The sequence below is a fragment of the Mus pahari genome, chromosome 1 (genome assembly GCF_900095145.1).
Source record: "Mus pahari chromosome 1, PAHARI_EIJ_v1.1, whole genome shotgun sequence".
Lineage (NCBI taxonomy): Eukaryota > Metazoa > Chordata > Mammalia > Rodentia > Muridae > Mus > Mus pahari.
Genome location: NC_034590.1, coordinates 170130198 through 170150939, shown reverse-complemented (window position 1 = coordinate 170150939; position 20742 = coordinate 170130198). Strand labels below are relative to the sequence as shown.

At 44.5% G+C, this 20742-nt stretch overlaps 1 protein-coding gene across 2 annotated transcripts in view; it reads left to right on the top strand.

Annotated features, from left to right (window-relative positions):
* The first annotated feature begins 1866 nt into the window (after window positions 1-1866).
* Window positions 1867-20742, top strand: part of Shtn1 (shootin 1) — a 100067-nt gene continuing 81191 nt past the window's right edge. Inside the window, exons 1-2 of one of the 2 annotated variants that reach the window (XM_021197493.1) lie at window positions 1867-2510; window positions 17517-17569. In XM_021197493.1, the coding sequence (XP_021053152.1) occupies window positions 2453-2510; window positions 17517-17569 (111 nt within the window). In that variant the 5' untranslated portion in view covers window positions 1867-2452. The remainder of the gene's footprint in view (window positions 2511-17516; window positions 17570-20742) is intronic. The other variant, XM_021197502.1, reaches the window with a different exon arrangement.

Below are 20742 nucleotides of genomic sequence, written 5' to 3'. Positions count from 1 at the left end.
GCGTGTGTGTGTGTGTGTGTGTGTGTGTGTGTGTGTGTGTGTGAGTTTCTAGAAATAAATTATCATTCATTTCATAAAACACCTGGTGGCAGCCTATCCTCATATGGTCATGCAATTGACTAAAAACTCCCATATCTCCTACCTTTCAAGTCCTAGGACTAAAAAGGTAATTCCAGGAGAAAGACCATGTGGTTATCTTTTGGGATCATTGAAGGGACTATTAACTACCCCGGGCATGTCAACATGTCAAGCATGGCTCTGGCAAGCCTTGCCCTTCTCCTCCATTCCCCTGTCTTGGCTAAAAAACATTAGATAACATTGCTAAAACTAACAATCTATTTGGCCACTTCCTCCTCCTGAGGCTGACTATCTAGGTTCAGCTATCTAAGTATTGAAGGCCAGTAACCAAAAGCCCCTTTGGCTCACCTAATCAACATACCCAATTAAAATTAAACACCTCATCCTAACACAGGGTTTCCCCTCTTACCTTATATAAACCACCATTTTCCTATGGGCCATGCCTGACTCCTATCTAGAGGCTGTCCCTTGTCTTTCTAGGACAAATACCCCACCCCCTCCTCCCTTTTTCCCTTTTCCTTCTCCCTCATCCTTTATCTCCTGTCTTTGTCTCTTACTCCCTAACCTTTGTCCCTTTGGGGCAAATCTTTGGGCAGAGAACTTGGTCTTGGGTGTCCTGAACCTATACCAATCTTTATGATCATCACTGTAGCTGACTGAAAAATATTTTGAACTTATGAAACATTCTTATGAAACATTACAGGAAGGACCAAAAAGCAAAATCCCCACACTGAGATAATTTCATAAAGTTCCATCTTTCATTCTTTTTACTTAGAAATCCACGTTGTCACCTCAGGCCACCCGAACAATTAAACTATACATTCTAAAATACTACATTGCCATTTATTAAAAGGGAATAGCTGATTCCGATTTTTCAAAGCTCACCACGAGACAGTATGTATAATGAGTATGTATAATGAGTATACTGGTAATAGGATCTATGGGAATATCAATATACTTCTCCTGGCCAGGGCCACTACCAGTCGAGTTGGGGCGTTTGCCTAAACTGTGACATGAGGAATGAAGAACTGATGTTCTATATGATTTTAGAGAGGATGAAGAAAACGAAGAATATGCAGAAGGCTTACTTAACCTGGATTTATCTTGAGCGCTTAATGATTGGAATAAAGAACTGTGTTTTTCTCAGCTAGTAATTAGCAACCATAACACCTGTAATCATAAAAAACAAATATCCCTCGGTGCAGAGCAGGCCGGCATACCTATCCATCCCGTCCACCGGTGGACCGGATAGATTATGGGGCCTTAGAGCATGCTAGACAAGCACTTCTAGTCTTTAGTCTAGATTTGATGTTGTGGTTAAATTCCTCTCCCTGTTCATTTTTTTTTTTAAAATTCTAAAAGAGTATGCTTTATTATTTCCATTCTTTAGACCAATTCCAGAGTTTGGGAGATTCAAGCAAATGTTAGAAGAATTAGAATTGGAGAAAGCAAGCCTGCCTGGATATGTTTGCCCAGGTCTACCTCAGAGTTGGGTGTAAACATCACGGAGGGTCCTTAAGAGAGGCAAGGACTGTCTGCAGTCCTAACACTTACACCGGAGGCTTCCTGCCAAGCAACAAAGTGACCTTGGGTATTCAGGAGTGCAGTTCCAGCCTCCCCAAGATGCAAGATCCTCCCACCGGAACCAGATGATCTTCCCTGCAGTTCAGGCCTGGTGTGGCACGTGAGGCAGGGAACTGGCCTCTTCACAAGCTGGAACTGTGACCAGACTGCCACGCCCCCCATCACCTCCTCTCTCTCCCCGCTCCGCCCGCCCGCCCCCCCCTCCTCAAGACTGTGCGGTGACTCAATTAGCCAGACAGCCCGCAACATGAACTTGCTTGGTGGACAGGTGCATGGTGTAGAACAGAGGGTTTTCCAGCCCTGGCTCCAATGAGCAGACCCTGAGAGCAGGAGTCTGGTCGTCAGGGGTCCGTCAGGTCCTGCTCAGATCCGCTGTCCAGCTCTAGGGTGGCGGACCTGGGGAACCCCGGGCGAGTCTCCTTGGTGCGCGCCTCCGGTGGAAAGCCTGGCGCAGCGGCGGCCTTAGCGGAACCGCATACAACCACCTGGGAGGATCCCAGCCGCCCCAGGGCCGCGACACTTCACCCGCCTCCAGCGGCCCACGCCCCTCCCGGGCCTGGCGCCCAGACCCGCCCGCCGCAGGTGGGGCAGCCAGGGCCCGCGAGTAGGTGCGTGGGATGATCTCACCGCGTGCGGCGCGCCAGGAGGAGGAGGAGGAGCGGGAGCGATCCCAACTTCCGGGTAGTGCAGCCGCACGCCGCGCCACCGGCATCTTGCTTTCTGCTCCCCCTCCCCCGTGTCCCCCTCGCCTCTCCCTCCTTGCCTTTTATCCCCAGCCCCACCCGCCAAAATGAACAGCTCGGACGAGGAGAAGCAGCTGCAGCTCATCACCAGCTTGAAGGAGCAAGGTAGGTGGGCCGGCTGCCGCAGGTGCCGCGCAGAGGCCTCGGGCGGGACAGCTCTGGGTGCAGCCGCAGGTGCCAGCCGCGGCCAGGGGACCGTGAGGCCGCCGCGGTCACCCCGCAGCCCCAAGCGCCATGGGGTGCAGCGCCCTAAGGAGGAGCTGCTGCGTCTTCCCGCAGTGGGATCACGCGCCCTACAGGACTAGGGCGCGCGACCCGTGCGAAGGGACACGCGTCGGGCGTGGACAGGGTCAGGACACGCACATCAGTCCACGCGGGAGTAGCGAGCTGGATAGGGTAGGATCGCTGGGCGCCGGGTAGTGGCTCAGTTGGCCTGGCTCCTTGCTGAGGCCGCACCCTTGCACACTTTGGTGTTCCTGGGCCTGCAGCGTTCCCTTGTTTTGGGTTCGGTCTAGTTCCTTTTTCTTTACCCAGCTGGGATTTTTCAGGGAACCGATGTGTTCTTATCACTTCCCATTTTTAGCAATTTATTAGTCAGTGAGTCGACACCCTGCTTGTGTGGGGCTTAATGAGGGAGCGGGGCTGGAGCTGGAAAGCCAGGCCGTTTTGCATGCTTTTCTCTACCGCTTGGTAGCTAATGATTGCCATCAGCACATTTGTGAACAAAGCAAGATCCTAGAGACAGTTAACCTGACACACTTTAAAAATACCACAACTAATTTTCAAAGGGTGGTTTGAGAATATGGACTCAAAGGGTGGTTTGAGAATATGGGTCAAGAAAGAGGAACTGCACAGGTTTAGGAAGTAAAAGGTCATGCTCTTTGCTGCAGGACCTGCTAACACTGGAAGGACCCTGTTCAATGGTCCTATTTCTCTTCTTGACTCAGTTCTCCAGGAAGTTGGTGTCTTCCCATCACTGGGTCTCGTGACTGAGCCAGATGGCTTAAAAGGTCCTAGCAAGGACTTGAGCCGCTTGCTGCTCTTCAAATCCATCAGCCACACTTCCGCAGAAAGGTCTCCACAGCATTGTACTGTGTGACCTCAGGGGAGTTACCTAACCTCGCTGAAATGCATGTAGCACTTTTCCCTATGTGGCATCTAGAAACCCAGAATGGGTGTTAATTGCTTTCATTTCCCCCTCTCATCCACAATTAGCCTGAAGTCAGTCCACATCGCACCTGTGACTCAATGGATGGACAGAATGCCTTATTTGGAATCCCTCAAGTATTTTCATCAAAAATTAGATTTCACTAGTATTTACTTTTAATAACAATTTCCCATGTCTCACACCTGAGGACTTTTGATTCATTACTCTGGACTTATGAAAACTTTTGGTATTAGTTAATACCAGATCTTTTGATGGATGGTCGTCTTGCAAATGATTATAAAACAAAATAAAATACGTTATTTCCTTTTATTATTTTTTGTAATTCTCAGAGTGCACTCACAGTGGCCACATCCACACCCGTCTCCTCAGGCCTTTTGCTGAACTGATGTTTGAAGAAGGGAGGATTCCTGAGTGTCTAGCACTTTCTGTTGTGTTGTATTGGAAAACAAATCTGTGGCCTTCGTATTTCTAAAGGTCCTGTTTTCCTGATGAAGGGTGTACCAGGAGAAATAGAACTTAGGTTTGTGTCTCTTGAGAGGACTCTTGGTTTTGGACATTGGACTGGTCACATAGATATCATTTGTTCAGTCTAGGGTGAGATTTTCATATCTTAAAACTAGACTGTGTTATAAGACTTATTTGAGAATTTTTTATGGCTATTCTACCTGTGGAATTAGCTGGGAAGTTGGGGATTTGAGGTGTAAACATGGCAACCAGATCTTTGGGTATACCAGTATTATGGTCAGTTTTGTTTGCTTGTTTGTTTGTTTGTTTTTGTGGTGATGGTGGGCTATTGCCATGGTGAGTCATAATTTCAGTCTCCCAATCTAATATGAACAAGGAGAAGATTTTTGGTTGGATGCTCCGTTTTCCTCCTTCACTGCTAACATGTTTATGTTTTTGTTTCTGTAACAACTATCCATTACTTACCATGCACGAGGCCCCCTGTTTCAGACCCCATAGCTACAGATGGTGAATCAGACCATCCTGGCTCTCAGGAAGTTTCTCGTCTGGTAGACAATCATGTATCAAAGAGGCATGCAAGTCAATAGCCTACTGTTGCTTCCAAGATGGGTTCTTAGGAATGGACTGTTGGATTCGGGGGCATGCATGCTATGATGTTATGTCATTCAGTAAGAACCCTCCTCTGTTAATAACTGTTCCAGTTTCTGTTACCCCAGCAAAGCCCTCGTCATCATACGCTTGTTAACACGAGCTGACAGTAGTCATCAGCTGGACAGCCTGATGGGTTTCTGAATGTCTGCCATCAGAACTGGCAACAAATCTACACTGCTCTGGCTACTAGTGGAGTTTGAATCTTCACCTCTTTATATTGGCCATTTTGGTCTTCTCATGCGGTTGCCCCCTTGATGAGTTTTAAGTCTGAGACTCGAACCTGTTACCCAGGGAAGGGTGTTCAGGAGGGAGGCTGCTGTGTGAATTGCAGAGCTGACAACAGCCTTCTCTAGTGGGAGCCTTCAGTGTTGAGAATAACGTTGTGCTTGACAAAAGTTGTGAAATGCATTGACAGAGTCTGTCATAATATGAACAATCTCTAATTTATATGTACCATTCCCCGGCTCTGTGTCTTATAAGTCACACCCACTTCTGAATTACTCCACAACATTGTGTGTTCCCATCTACTGAATGCTATAATTAGGTATATTATGTCTTTCTAGAAAGTTATATTATGTCCCTTAAAAAAATTAGCCAGTGTGTGATTTTTTTTTTTTTATGTTCAAGCAGATGCTGAGGTAATGAGGTAATTCTCCTTTTGTCTTCTCCCCCCCATCAGGCTTTATTTTATTGGGCTGATTGACATTGTTAATGCATGGAGAAATGGCAACTTAGGATACTATTTCCGATGCATATTTCCCAGCTATCAAAGTGGACATTTCCCTTACAAAACATCATACAATTTTCTCTCTCTCTGTAGAATTCTCTTGGAAAATGATAGACTTAGTTCAGCATTTGTTGAAGGTGCATGGCTTTCTGGGTGATTCATTCAACACGCATACACTGAATATTCATAGCCAGGCACTGGGCAAGGCAGCAGAGACCAGTGAATAAGACCTGGTCCTTGATGGTGGTGACTTTCTGGGTCTAGAGACAGTATTAAATCCAGGAAGTGTGTCTGGTTGGCTTATATGTGTCATGGATTCTGGTTTTTTGGTCAGGGAGCAGCTTGAGTGGAGTCCTCCACACACAACACGTATATACATACATGTACACATACACACAAACCCCATGGATTACCAATGCTGTTCAAAGCAGAATGGGCCACCAGCATTGAAGGGTCTGACCCAAACAGCAGGTACCTGTTAGACTGGTCAATATAGCAAGGCAGTGCTGTTTGGAACTTGGTGATGATGATGTGGGGTGGTCATTTCACAATATGGATGTGCCTTTTATCGATTTCTTCCTTCCCTCTTTCCCTCTCCCCACTTTCTTCCTTCTCAGGGCTAGGGATGGGATCTAAACCTTTATATATGCTAGGCAAGTATTTCACTACTGAGCCACCCTTTGCCCTGATAACGATATTCTCAGAAAGGACCAGTGACAACTAGAATCAAAACCTGTGGTCATTCTAGGGTAAATACGATTTAAAACAATTATTCTGTGGTAAGACTTTTATTTTTTTTTATCTTTTGAGGCATATATCATGTAGGCTTCAAACCCCATGTAGCAGATGATGACCTTGAACTCCTGGTCCTCTGCCTTCCCTTCCAAGTACTGGGATTGCAACACAAGCCTGTAGGCTTGTACCAGCACATCCCAGAACAGATGGTTGGTTAACACAGAGCTGATTCTTAAGGTGCAGCTTCTTCCTAGAGCAAGCTAGTCCAGGCTGTCTCCTGGCCACATGTGGAAGTGAAGCTGAGTTACTACACAGAGAGATGCACCCCGAGCCCCTCAGCAGAGGGCATTTGGAAATGACATGGATGCCTTGGCTTCATGCACAAACTTGGTTTTTCAGCAGTTTTTCTGAGTATGGTCCAAGGGTTGCCTATTTCGGAGTCACCAGGTGGCTATTAGGATCATAGTTTACTCCCAAGGGTTAGTGAGCTCTGCTGAGGAGTTGGTGACTAGGCCCTCAGGAGATGGACCTTCAAGGACTGGAGCCATGACTGCTGCTCAGAGCCCCCGACCCCCCAGGGCTGGAGCCATGGCTACTGGAGCCATGGCTGCTGCTCAGAGCCCCGCCCCCCAGGGCTGGAGCCATGGCTGCTGCTCAGAGCCTCTCAGCCCCCAGGACTGGAGCCATGGNGCCATGGCTGCTGCTCAGAGCCCCGCCCCCCAGGGCTGGAGCCATGGCTGCTGCTCAGAGCCTCTCAGCCCCCAGGACTGGAGCCATGGCTGCTGGAGCCATGGCTGCTGCTCAGAGCCCCCTCCCCCCAGGGCTGGAGCCATGGCTGCTGCTCAGAGCCCCCACCCCTCTAGGACTGGAGCCATGGCTGCTGCTCAGAGCCCCTCAGCCCCCAGGACTGGAGCCATGGCTGCTGCTCAGAGCCCCTGCCCCCCAGGACTGGAGCCATGGCTGCTGCTCAGAACCCCCTCTCCATTAACACAACTCTCAGGGAATGGGATCCTCCTTTTGTTTATAAAATATTAACTTATAAACTAAAAGTGAAATGTATAACATTATTTTTCTTCTAACCCATTATTTCCCAATCTGTGTGTTCTCTCTCTCTAAAGAGAAGGTATTTTATATACCATGACCTTGGGAGGGCCAAGACTTTTTTTTCCCTATTGAAAATAATGCTTTTGGTAATGGACTAGAGTTAAAGGCATGTATATGAATTTGTATTAGCTTATTGTAGACAAAGATTGTTACATGTAGAAATAGGTTTATATTTATGTGTTTATATATATATATATACACACACACATACACATACACACACACACACACATACATATATATTCAGGGCATGGGTGCTAATAATGCCCTTTGATAAAAGAAACACTGTTGGTCTCCAAGGGAAATGGCTGGTTTTTGAGATACCCAAATATGCCTAATGAGCCTGGAACAGTCCATGGTTCCCAAACCTAAGGAAGTGCTCCAACTAATAAGCTCACATGATGGGACTGTGTCCAAGAGTCACAGAAGACAGTGGAAGAGTTGTCCACTAGCCAAAGTTGGGACAGTTAAAAGCAGACAAGTTATAACAGAACACAAAGCGCTGTGTGTGGTGAAATGAGTGTAGGATATGATAAAAATGGCATCTCATCTCTGACTTTGCCTTTAAAATCTTGAAGTCTCATGTACTCTTGAGGAAAAACACCAGATTCTACTCAAAGCCTGAGAAACACTCCTTAAAACTGCCCAGTGTCCACCAAGGGAGAAGCAACAGTCTGGGCATGGCAGTGTCAAAGGGGCACACAGGGCCAGAGTCAACCTCAGCTAGGCTAGACTGAGCTACATGAGACCTTGTCCCTGTCACCTCACTGACAACCCCCCCACACACTAAATAACCCCAACTCCCAAACCAAAAAATAATATAACAAGAGGAACTTATCAAGGTTGCAAAAGTAGAGACCAGGGTGGAGAAAGACTCAAGGATATAGCACATTTAAATGGAGTGTGATATCTTCTCGAGATACTAGCATACAAAAAGGACAAAGATAAAACCAAGGGAATCGGAATAAAATATGGGCTTTGCCTTATCACGTGTTGTCAACAGGGCACACAAAATGCTAGCACAAAATGCGTTAAGGGGGTATGTAGGAGTTCTGTGTATCTGCCTACAATCTCCACTGAGTCCACATGTATAGATTCAATCAATTTCAGATTGAAACTATCCAATGCAGTCGACTGGCCTCTGTGGGCACCAGGCACAAATCTGGTGCACATACACACATGCAAGCAAAACATCCATGCACATAAAAGTGATAATATAAAATTTTAAAAAGAAAAATCTGAAAAATGAGCATGTACAGATACTTTTCCTTATAATTTGTCTCAAATAATCTAACAACTATTGTGTAGACTTCACACTGAATTAGGTGCTCTAAGCACTCTAGATATGCTGTAACAGTTATTGCATAGACTTCACACTGAATTGGGGCTCTAAGTAATCTAGATGTAACACAACAATTGTTACATAGATTTCATACTGAATTAGGTTCTCTAATCTAGATGGTATATCTATCATGTAGACTTCACATTGAATTGGGTGCTCTAAGTAATCTAGAGATAACAAAGGATGCAGGAGAATAATTGGTGGTTATAGGACGATAGCAGATCATTTTGTGCTTCTCTCCTCTTCTCTTCTCTTCTCTTCTCTTCTCTTCTCTTCTCTTCTCTTCTCTTCTCTTCTCTTCTCTCTCCCTCCCTATCTCCCCATCCCTTGTTCTTTCTTTCTCTGAGACAGGACCTTACTCTATAGAGCAGGCTAGACCATTAGGACTAAGTATGAAGACCAGGCTGACCCCAAATCTGCAGTGGTCCTCCTGCCTCTGCCTCTCCCGTGCTGGAATTAACAACAGTGACAACGTCCAAGTACAAGTGGCATTTTGAGATCTGAGTGTTGATGGTGACTAATCCTAGAGTGAATCCCCTGCTGCCTTTGTGGGTTTTTTTTAATGTATTTAATTTTTCTCTATGACATGTGCATGCAGGTATGCATGTGTATGTATGTGTGTGTGTCTGCAGGGGTGTAGGTATATTGTGTGTGTGTTTGTAGATGGAGGTATGTAGGTATATTGGACAGGTGTGTATATAGATGCAGGTATGCAGGTGTATGTGTGTGTAGTTGCAGATGTGTAGTTATATTGTGTAGGTGTCTGTGTGCATATGCAGGTGTATAGATGTATGTGTGCATGTGTGTGCATGTGCGTGTGTGCAGGTGCACATGCAGAGGGTAGAGAGGTAACCTGATCTATAACTCTGCTTTATTCTCTTGAGAGTGGAGCTAGGGTGGTGCTAGCAAGCTCCAGAAACCCTTGTGTTTCTGCTTATACCCTCACAGGGATTGGTTAGAAGAATGTGTGCGACCACACTTGAGATATATATATATATATATATATATATATATATATATATATATATATATATATATATATAGGTTCTGGGGATTTGAACTCATGTCTTCCTGCTGTAAGCATGCTTACCTACTGAGCTATTTCCCTAGCTCTATATCTAAAGTGTATAAAATTCAGATTTACTGAAATGATAATGTTGCTTATATTCTTATACACATTTCTGCATTCATGTAGCTGTAGAAAAAACATTTTTAAATTTACAAATAACTATGTATATATTCTGGGGTGCAAGAAAAATTCAAGATAGATTTGAGAGATCTAAAAAGAATGTGTATTTCGAACCCTGTTATGCTTTAAACTTTAATTAGTTAAGCCAACACTGCATTATTGCTAATCAATGTCTATAGTTTACAATAGGGTTTACTTTATTTTATAGTGTGTGTATGTATTTGTATGTCTATGTGCATGCGTGTATGAAGTGTGGGTGCGTGTGGGCCACGGAGTAAAGCAGAGGTCAGAGGGCAAGTTGGTGGACTTGGATCCCTATCCTCACCTTTACCTGGGTTCTGAGGATCAAACTCACATCACCAGACTTGTGGCAAGCACCTTAATGAGCTTGTCCATCTTGCTGGTGCAGGGTTCACTCTTCGTAGAGGATCTAAACAGTACATGACTGTACCCACCATTATGGGTGCCACACAGAGTAGTTTCCCTGATCCCTAGTTCCAGTATACTCTCATCACTCATTGCTCATCTCTCTCCTGCTAACTACCACAGATCCAGAATGCTGCAGTTGGAATCATGCCATGAATGTGACCTTCCATATCGATTGTCACTTAGCAGTATGTTGGTCTGTTTGTGGCTTGATAGCTCACATCTCTCCACTGAATGATGTTCCACTGCACGGATGCACCACAGGTTGTTTATTGTTTATTCATCCACTTATTGAAGAATGTTTTGGTTGCCCCTAAAATTTTAAATTATTAATAAATCTCCTGTAAACACTTATAGTGGTAAGGCATGGGTATCTCTCTGTTCTGTGATGACATCATTGCCTGGGATTGGGAGTGAGTGAACCTGCCCAGAGCTGTGAACTCACGTGTTCTCAGTTTTATTTTTGTATCATACATCCAACCCCTGACCCTCAGGGGAGTTGTAAGGCATGGGGTGGGGGTGTGAAATAGAGGTACTTCCCTCCTACAAGTTTGTTAGGTAAAGTAGTTTCTCTTGAGATCAGATCTTAAGAATAGAGTGGCAAGTTGGGCATGATGGCCACACCTTTAATCCCAGGATGGGGAGGCAGAGACAGGCAGATAACTAACTGTGAGTTTGAGGACAGCCTGGTCTACATAGTGAGCTCCATGGCAGCCAGGACTTTATAGAAAAACACCTTGCCTCAAAACACACACACACACACACACACACACACACACACACACACACACAATGCACAGGTGCACACACACATGCACACCACAAAACCAAAAGCAAAAAACAAACAAATAAAAACCAGGAAGACTCTGTAGGCTGCCTTTGTAGAGTGGCTGGCTATGTTTTGTCACCCTGGAAGTATCAGGAGCCTCTTAGCAGTCTAGAACTTGAAACAAAATATCCTTTCCCTACTAACCTGCCCTTCTACTTCCCCATCCCCAGAGCCTTTTAAACTTAAACCTGTACAAACCAAGCACTTGGGCAAACACAGCCTAGATCTTCCTGTCTGGGTCCTAGCTCTCCAGCAGCAGGGGTTTCTTGTAGGCGTTCATGGCATTCATGATGATAAATTGTATTCCTCTGTACGGCATGCCCTGTGTCAACAGTGGCTGGGGTGGGGCTTGCCCTATGACCTCAATTCTCTGGTGAATCAAGAAGATTGTGTCATTTATTTGCCTTTTTGTTGTTATGAAGAATGTATGACGTACAAGTCTACATGCTAGGCTAGACACCACACACACACACACACACACACACACAGTATATTTTAATATAGATGTACCATATGTATATACATAATAGATAATATACCACAAAGCTATTAGGTTTCCTTTCTTCCTGCTTTTAATTTGAAGCCATTCTTGTGATTTGTTGAGAGTACTTCTTCAGCATTATTCTTTATTAGCACTGAACTGTGTTTCAACTAGCGCTGATGAAGCTCAGGTTTGCTGTAATTTCTTTCCTGATAGGAAATCTGTCACCTTTGTTTTTTTTTGATCAGCTTTCCCAGCGGTCCCCCCACCTCACCCTTGGCTTTTATAATGATTTAATTAACAAGGGAGGTATAAATGGATTCCCTCTCAACTCTGGCTCTAAGTGGAGGATCCGCTGGGATGTGAACAGAAGAGGAGCCTGTCCTAATTGAGCAGCTCCTTTATGACTAGTCCTCATCTCCCATTAGTAAGGTTTCAAGGTTCCTGAGTCTGACAGGCAGACTCAGCCCTTGGGTATGACTCTGCATTAGGAAATGTCAGGAAATGGCAACATTGTGCTTTTCTTCCTGGATACATTTGATCGTTATTTAAGGCTTCATTTTGATTGTGTCTCAGTGTGAGAAACCCTGTGTGGTGGCTGGTGAGCATGTTCACGTGAGTGCAGATCCAGCCTTCCTCCTCAGTGCAAAGTGGACTTGTGAACAGATAAACAAGGCTATCTAGTGTGCTGTCAGGTTACACAGTAACTCTTAGCAATATCAGATGCTGTGACTGACTCTGGGAGTCAGGACCCGCTCTGCCTTTAGTTCCTGCCACAGATGTGATTCCCTTTTGCATCCACACCTTCACTTCTAAAATGCAGATGTTAATATTTGGCTTAGTTAGTTTGCACAGTATCTCTGTCTGAACCTTTTGTTTATTTCCTCTGCATAGGCCTAGACTCTGTGCCTGTATTCTGCAGCCGTAAGACAGGGCACAGACAATTGAGTTGAGGAGAAAAGGCAGGTAGACAGACACGTGTCATGTTATACACAAGGATTTGGGCAGAGGAACAGGTTTAGGATCTCTCATGTTGGCTCCTTTCGGATTTTGGAATATTTCTGTAGTCGTTACCATTTAAGCATCCCTCATTGGGAAGTGTTAAGTCTCAAATGCTCCAAAATCTGGGACTGAGCTCTCAAAAAGGTTTCAGTGTTGGACCGTCCACACTCTAGACCTTGGTATTCAGGATGCTCAGCCTCTAATGAGTAGGGTGCTTTGGTAGCATATTAAGATGTAAGTGCTAGTTTTGCCTGAGACATACAAGAACAACTCCCTAGGAGAAATGGCAGTTGGGATTGTTGTTGCAAAGGGAGAGGTTGGGAAAGATTCCACAGGCAGAGCAGAAAACATTCCCAGAGACATAGGGAAGGGGTTGGCTGGTAGGAAGAAAAGTGGGGTTTAAGAAATTGATGGTAAGGGCTGGAGAGATGGCTCAGCCATTAAAGGCTAGGCTCCCAACCAAAAATATAAGAAATGGATGTAAAATCTTTGGAGGTTTTTAAGTAAGAAAATGAAATTTCAATGGATAAAAAGAGCAAGAATCAACTGGGAAGGGAAGGGTGTCACTGTGGAAAGTCTGATGAGGACACTGATACTGGCCGCTGAGGAACACATATGGGAGATGCTTCTTACACACTGGAGGAGTTTGATGGGCTTTTGAAGGTAGTTAGGGTGGTCGTTCAAGGAGTAGTTTGATGCTGAATGAATAGTAGGAGATTCTGAATACAGGCGACAAGAAGTTTCTATGAAGGGGAAGTACTAAGTTCACAATTATAGCAGACTGAGTTGCTCATGGGGCATCCAAACAGAGATGCCAAGAACATTATAGGCCTGTGGAAGCTGATGCTGTGTTGGTGAGATTCTGTGTCCAGTGTGGTACCCAGTAGCTACCTGTGAAATGTGGCTAATGCACAACCTTTACACTTTATTATAATTGATTTAGACATAAGTAGCTGCTGGTGGCTAACGGCTGCCATGCTGGACTGTGCAGTTACAGAAAGCATTGTTGAAAGCTCTGATCTGGGGACAGGAGTGGGGTGAGGAGCCTGCCTGGTCCCCAGAGGTTTGCTGGAACTGGAAGGCTAAAGCAGGCAGTTCTGGGGTAGCTGTGATGGTGGTATGGGCAGCTAATCGTTAGGAAGTTGAGCTGTCACGTTTCTGAGATAGCTATGGCTACCCACTTTCTTCCTGGGCTGTCTGTGTTGTATTTGTGGCTTTGGAAGAAACGGTTTCCTTCAGCATTAAGGATTTAGAAAATGGAAAACCAGCGTGATTCTCGAAGCGCATGCTTTGCCCAACATTCTCCTTGTTTTCTCCAGCATCCCCCCTTTCCATCTAGTTCATACTGTTAAGCAGTCATTCCTCACACTGACTGCACATTAGGGAGCCCCCTTCTTTAAAGACAAAACAGTAAAGATGCCCAAACTCCACCTCAGACTTGGTAAATCCGTCTGGGGTGGGAGAGGGATTCAGGGCCCCATGGTTGCCAAGCTTCCAGGCTGGCTCAAGTGTGCTTCTAGGATTGAAATGTCTGGTTCTCAGACATGTTTCCACACCCTTGCCAGGATTCGTTACAACAAAGGGCTTCTACCACATTAGCTTGCTTCTGTACTCCTACTTGGTGGGGGATAGCAGTCTCCTGCTTTCAGGGACTTTTTTCCCCCCCAGCCTGCCATTTTCTTGGGAGGCGTAGGTGGCAAAAGTAAGCTTGAAACCTAGGGCATTCTTGTGTTGTACACTCAGGATTATATGTTAACTCTTTTACTCCCCAGGATAAGATTACCACATTTATATACTAGGAAGCTGAGGTTCAGTGAGCTGGACTTGCACAGGGGTGTTCCCAGCCAATACATGCTCATTTAATTACTGTTTCTTCTGATACAATGACATACATGGGGCTGGTAAACTGGGGTGTAAAGTCTTTCCAGGCTGTGAGGCTCTTCCCATAGGAAGGGACTCATCACATTTGTTTGATTCATTGTTTCAAAAAGACTCCTTCTGCCAAATTGAGCTGTGCACACTTATTTTAAATGTTTCAAGCTGTTAGCCAGTTCTGAGGCAATAAAAAAATGCTTTCTGTGAAGCCTTTAAACAAGCCATCAAAGAAGTAGCTGTTTGGGCTGGAGAGATGGCTCTGAGGTAAGAGACCTTGCTGCTGTCAGGGAGGACCTGAGTTTGGTTTCCAGCACCCACATCAGGTGGCTTACAATTACCCCCAACCTCAGCTCTAGGTGTCCTGGTACCTCCTTCTGGCCTCTGCAGGAAACTACACTTATTTGCACAGACATACATACACATATATTTTAAAAATGAAGTACCCAAGTAATGAAGACCACTTCACTGATGATAATGGGGTTATATTCATGTGTATGCATTTGTGCATTTGTGTGTGCATTTGTGTGTGTGCATGAACACTGTTTGGGGAGTGAGCTTTGTTTTTTTTTTTTTTTTTTTAACTTCTAAGAAATAAACATTTTTCTTTCCATCTGTGCCTCATCCCTTCCCCACTGTTACCCCCAACTGTGACCAAGGTCATTTAACTCTGTCTGCATTTTCCCTTAAGTACCTGCTTTTATTGTTGTTGTTGTTGTTACAGTCTTACATAGTTATAAGAAAGCATCTTTTCTGTGGTTTCTATTAAGGTATGATAGGTGAAGAGTTCTTAATTAATGCTTTTAATAAAGAGCCAGCAATTAGGAGTTTACCATGTTTTGTCTGAGTCTATTGGCAGTATAATGGATGCATGGTGTGAATAGCTTAGAAAAGCTTTCCAAGACATTATATTTTGATGTTGTAAATAGAAAAAACCCAACTTATTTCTTAATACCAATACAAGATTATAGTTTTATAAGCCACTATTGCTTATATGTATGTCTGTAAAGTAGGTCACTAATAATACAGTGTTAAATCAGTGTGTGTGTGTGTCTGTCCCCGTGTGCTCTTGCACACACGCATGCATGCAAGCATGCTCATACATGCCACTGTGCATGAGTGGAAGTCAGAGGACTAATTGCTGTTGGTTCTTTCCTTCCATGGTACGGACACTCAGGATTGAACTCAGGCTTGGTGGCAAAGTACTTTTACTCTGTGGGCCATTTCACTGACCCCCAATTTTGATTTTTAAATTTAAATGGGAGTATGCCGTATATGTGTGTGTTTGAATGCAGGCACATATAGCAGTCAAATATGTCACATATGGGGATAACCTTGGGTGTCAGTCCCCACTGTCTACCTTGTTTGAGGCCCTTGCCTCTTTTTTTTTTTTTTTTTTTTTTTTGCTGTGTACCATGGCATGTGCCAGGCTGGCTGTCCCTCAGACTCCCAGGGAGTCTCCTGCCCACATGGGAATACAGGGTTAGAGATTTGTGCTGCTGCTGTGCCTGTCTGTCTTTATGTGGGTTCTAGGGGTTCCAGCTGAATTCTTCATGCTTGTGCAGCAAGCAGAGCCATCTACCTAACTCTGCAGATACATTTAAATGCTAGGTAATTGAAGTCAAAGTCTCTCAATAAGATCTTTTTATCTTTGTGTTGTTGAAGCAGTATTAGGTAGAACAGTGGTGTTTGGGGCCATGACCATAAGCCACACTACCCAGCGGCATCAATGCATATTTAGGATTCTCTTACTCAGCTTTTGTTAAGGGGGAGTGGGGCACATTTTGATGATTTTTTAGGTCCTAGGACAAGTTAGCTCACACTCAGTTGTTGGGATGCGAGTGGGGAGCATCGATGAGAAGCCCATGCTTGGGGGGGTGGGCTTCATTTTGTGCTTCATCAAATCGTTCCTGCTGAAGGTGTAATAGTTTTCTAAAGGGCTTTATCTTACGTGTGTGACCAGTGGCCTAGTCCTTGGAACCTTGTGTGGGTATGTGGCTTCTGTAGTGGAGTTTGAGCATTACCGTCACAGCACTTGTCCCAAGCCTTGTGGGTCACTGCTGGAGGGAATGAAGCTGGTCTCTTACCGTGTTGTTGATGGGGTGTTCTCTGCCCATGGGGTAAGCATACATGTCTACAGCTGACGGTTAGGTTATCTGGGATTTTTTTTTTTTTTTTGGTGTGTGTGGGGAGGGGGGAAGGTTGAGACCTGGTTGTTGTAGGCCAGGGTGGACTCTCCTGCCTAGATCTTCCTAATGCTGGAATTAAAGGCATCGTGTCACCATGCCTGGTACCCATCTGGAATGTCATTGAAGTTACTGGCTTCAGGTTTTTATTTCTGTCTTAAGATTATTAATAAAAGCAGGAAACATTTTAAAAAAGAAAACGGGGCCACTTTTAAAAGGTAAATCCCAATTAAAATGTTTACAGATGCAGCCCAGTGGTTTTCTAACTCTCAATGTCAGTCTTGCCCAGTGGCTGGTGGACTAGGCTGGCCCCAGAGGCTCTGTTCATTGTCAGTCTTAGGTCCTGGTTTCAAGCTTTGTAGTCTCAACTCTGAGGAGGCCTACAATGGTATTTTTTACTAAATTATGAGTGTGGGGGTTCAGGCTACTCCATGAGCAGTTCCCCACACAGCTGGGAGCTCACATTCCCACTTTGGTGAAAGAAGGGTACAGGTTTCTGGCGTGGCAGGTCCCATTGCACATCTCACCTGGAAGCAGGTAGCCTCAGCCAGGCGCCCATCATGTGAACTTTCAGCTCTGAATTAAGTAGAGTTGAATGTACTAGCGAACTTTATTTTCTGAGTAAGCCTCTGATGTGAGTGCCGCAGGTAAACAGTGTCTGAGAGGACTGCAGGCAGGGCTTGAGCACTTCACACGAAGTTCTGAGCATCAGGAGGGCTTTTCAAGGGTCACGTCTGGGTCTTCTTGGTGGCCTAGTGTGGTTGGCTCTCATCTGAGACCTGTCAGCAGAAGTCCTTTGATAGCCTCTCCACTCCTCCAAACCTTAAGGAACAGTGACTGTGTGTGTGTGTGGGGGGGGGGGGGTCCGCTGAGGTCACGTGTTTCCCACAGTGAACTTCCCAGAGTTGTAATGTTGCTTTTCTTTTTCTTTCAGCCATTGGCGAATATGAAGACCTTCGAGCAGAGAACCAGAAAACAAAGGAGAAGGTTCGTAGGATAACCCTCCCTTTTCTTACAAGAGTGGATGTTTAGGCAGCACAATGCATTGCTTAGCCACCAATTTCAGTGAATGAGAGAGGGCTCCCCCACCCCCTTTCTTTTCTCTTGCATGTGTGTTTCAAGCTAATATCAACTCCAGGCTCCAGATGGTAAAGAATAACAGGCTTGCTGCAGTGGGCATTGCCTTGGGAGATTAAGGACACAGCTAAGTGTATAGCCAGGTGCCAGGCCAAGCCATGCAAGGACTCGAGGGTTATACTTTTCTCCAGCAGTCAGACTTGGGGTGCTGGTGATGAGCTAGGACCCTACCTGTTGGATGCTGGAGGGAGCTATGTATTGATATTTAGCTAATTGTCTCCATACACCTTTTTGCATGTTTGCTTCTGCTATCTGTGTGAATGAGCACAAAGTGTGACTACAGAGGGAATAATAAACACACAGTGTGACTAGACAGGAAGTGCGACAAATATTTCACAGGATCTGCAAGTTTCGTTTTGAGCTATTAAATAAACAGATTCTGTTTTCTTTTGTGAACTGTACTTTTTTTAAAATCTCTTAAAATCTTAAGATTTGTGAGTGTTTGCTGTATGTGAGAGCTTTGTGACTGTGTCATCCTAGCACTTGGGAGGCTAAGGCAGGAGGATAGCTGTGAGTTTGAGGCTAGCCTATTAACTGTTGTTATAAGCCCTGTACTAAAATTTAAAGATGAGGCATTATGATTATAGCAATCATAATCTCGTTCTTATTTAAAAACTACCACAGAATTCTTAACCCACACTATGCTAGGGATACAGTTTTAAAATATTTTGCCTATCTTATTTGATACAATCATGTTATTTAGTGATTTTAAGTAAAAAAAAAAAAAACCCACATTTTAAATGTTTATATAATTTTAAAGACAAACCCATATCTCTTGTTTTTCTTTCCCCATTTTGTTTTCTATTTAGTGCTTCTATTTTTCTATTTCCCACCTCAGCTGACAGGAGGGAAGAGTGCACATGCACATGCACATGTACATACATAAACATCCACAAATCTCCACTTGCTTTCTGATACAAGAGCTCAGTCTATAGCCCAGGCAGGTTAAAAGCCCTGGCTGTAGAAACCAGAGGTCTCAAGTTGGATCACTAGAACCCATGATAGAACGCAAGGACTATCTCCCCAAGGTTGTATTCTGGTCTTCATTCATGTGCACATACATGCGTCGCACATACGTACATCATTCACACAGTAGTAATATGAAAAAAGTGTGTTTAAATAAGATAGGAGGGATAGTAAGCTGTTATTGCTTCATGTGCCAGAGAAAGGAAGGGACAGAAAACCCTGCAACAGAAGAAGGATGAGATTGCATGGTTTGTTTTGTTTTCTCTTTTCTGTTTCTTAATCCATGATTATCCGTGGATCCTGAAATGCTCTGAAATAGTGGTCTGTAACACCTCTCCCTCTTGACATGACCACACCTGTTTAACCCAGAGCCACTTCCTCTGGTGAGGTTTGCAGTGAACTGTCTGTTGTGCACATGGGATTACAGGTTGGTTAAAAGAAGGACCAGCCCAGTAAACCATTTCCTTGCTCTCTGAGCAGAGGACGGCCTGACAGGCTTGCAGCATCTGTAGGCGTTATTGACCTGTTTCTGTCCTAATTCTTTAAAAATAACTATTAACAGAAAAGAGAAGAAAAGAGCTGAAAGCAATATGGAATGCTGTGTGTTGGGTAAGACAAAGGAGAGTGAGTGGTTTTAAATCTACCCTACTCTGTTTACCTTCTATTAACAGACTGGCTTGCTTATTACTGCAGATTTTTCCCCAAAAGGTAGTGGTGGGGGTCGTTACAAAGGAGAGAAGTGTATAATAAAAGCCTTTTATACGACATAGAATGAGTAAAAGCAGCTTTAGTTCCGGAGGCTGTAAATGGAGGACATCGTTTTCTCTGGGAAAGCACTTTCTTGTACCCGGCTGTGTGAGCTTTATCCTGTCTACATCAACAAATACAGGCAGCCATCTTTCCTCTGTGGGGTCCCAGCCCACAGTTAAATTAAACCCATTGTGGGCAGTCATCAGAAGGATTCTTCCTTTTTTATCATAGTTGATTCAATGTAGGGAAATTTGGCAGAGTAGAGGCAGGGGAAAAAATGGCAAGGTATGACTCCTGGCTGTGCGTCTGGAAGTCTAGTTGTCCTTGTTGCCAGGCCAGGAACCGTGCTGATAAGAGACAACAGATCTGCTTCCTCTTAATCAGACTTTGGTGGCTGCTATAGCCTCCTCAAAGGATACAAGTTCTGCACAGGAGGCCGCAACTCAAAAGGCTCTGTTTACTTAGAGAGCAGTACGGGGTCTCTGTGCCCTCTGACCTCCATGACAAACGGTTCAGACAGTTTTAGCCTCATTTTACACAAGCAAAAATAAGAGCTTGAGAAAGTGAGTTTCCTGAGAACTTACAGGAGATTAGTGGCAGTCTGGATTCGTACTTGGGTCTTCCAAGCTCCATGCTTTTTTTATAAACAGGTAAACTTAAGAGAGTAAATTGACTAATTCTACAAAGGCCCTGGTTTTGTTTGTGTGTGTGTGTGTGTGTGTGTGTGTGTGTGTGTGTGTGTTGTCTTTATTGTGTGTGTGTGTGGTCATTTGCATATGTGACAAGGTCAGAAGACAATCTCAGGTATCTATTAGTCCTCTGGTATTGTTTTGCTTGAAACATGTTCTCTTATTGGCTTATAACTTCACCAATTGGCTAGGCCAGTTGGCCAGCAAGGCCACAAGGATCCAGTAGGCTGTGTCTCCTGAGTTCTGGGGTCACAAGTTTGTGCCACCACACCCAGGTATTTTATGTGGGCTCAAGGGATAAAACTCAGGGCCTCATGTTGGGCAGCAAGCTCCTTACAGACTGAGGATCTCTATCTTTTTAATATTAATGTATGAATTTTCCACAGCAAATTTATCAGAACCAATACTTTTCTGGTCACAATTGCACCCCTGGTTAGTTTATATTGAAAAACTGAAATCTAAGTATCAAATGAATCTCTTACTAGGAAAATTAATGTATGTACATATACATGTATAAGTTATGGCAGGGTCCTGGAAGAAGAGGAATGTAAGGCTTAGGGGTGAACCAATGTGTTTTGTCATTGTTGCTTTCATCTATTTAGCCTATGTCTATGTGCA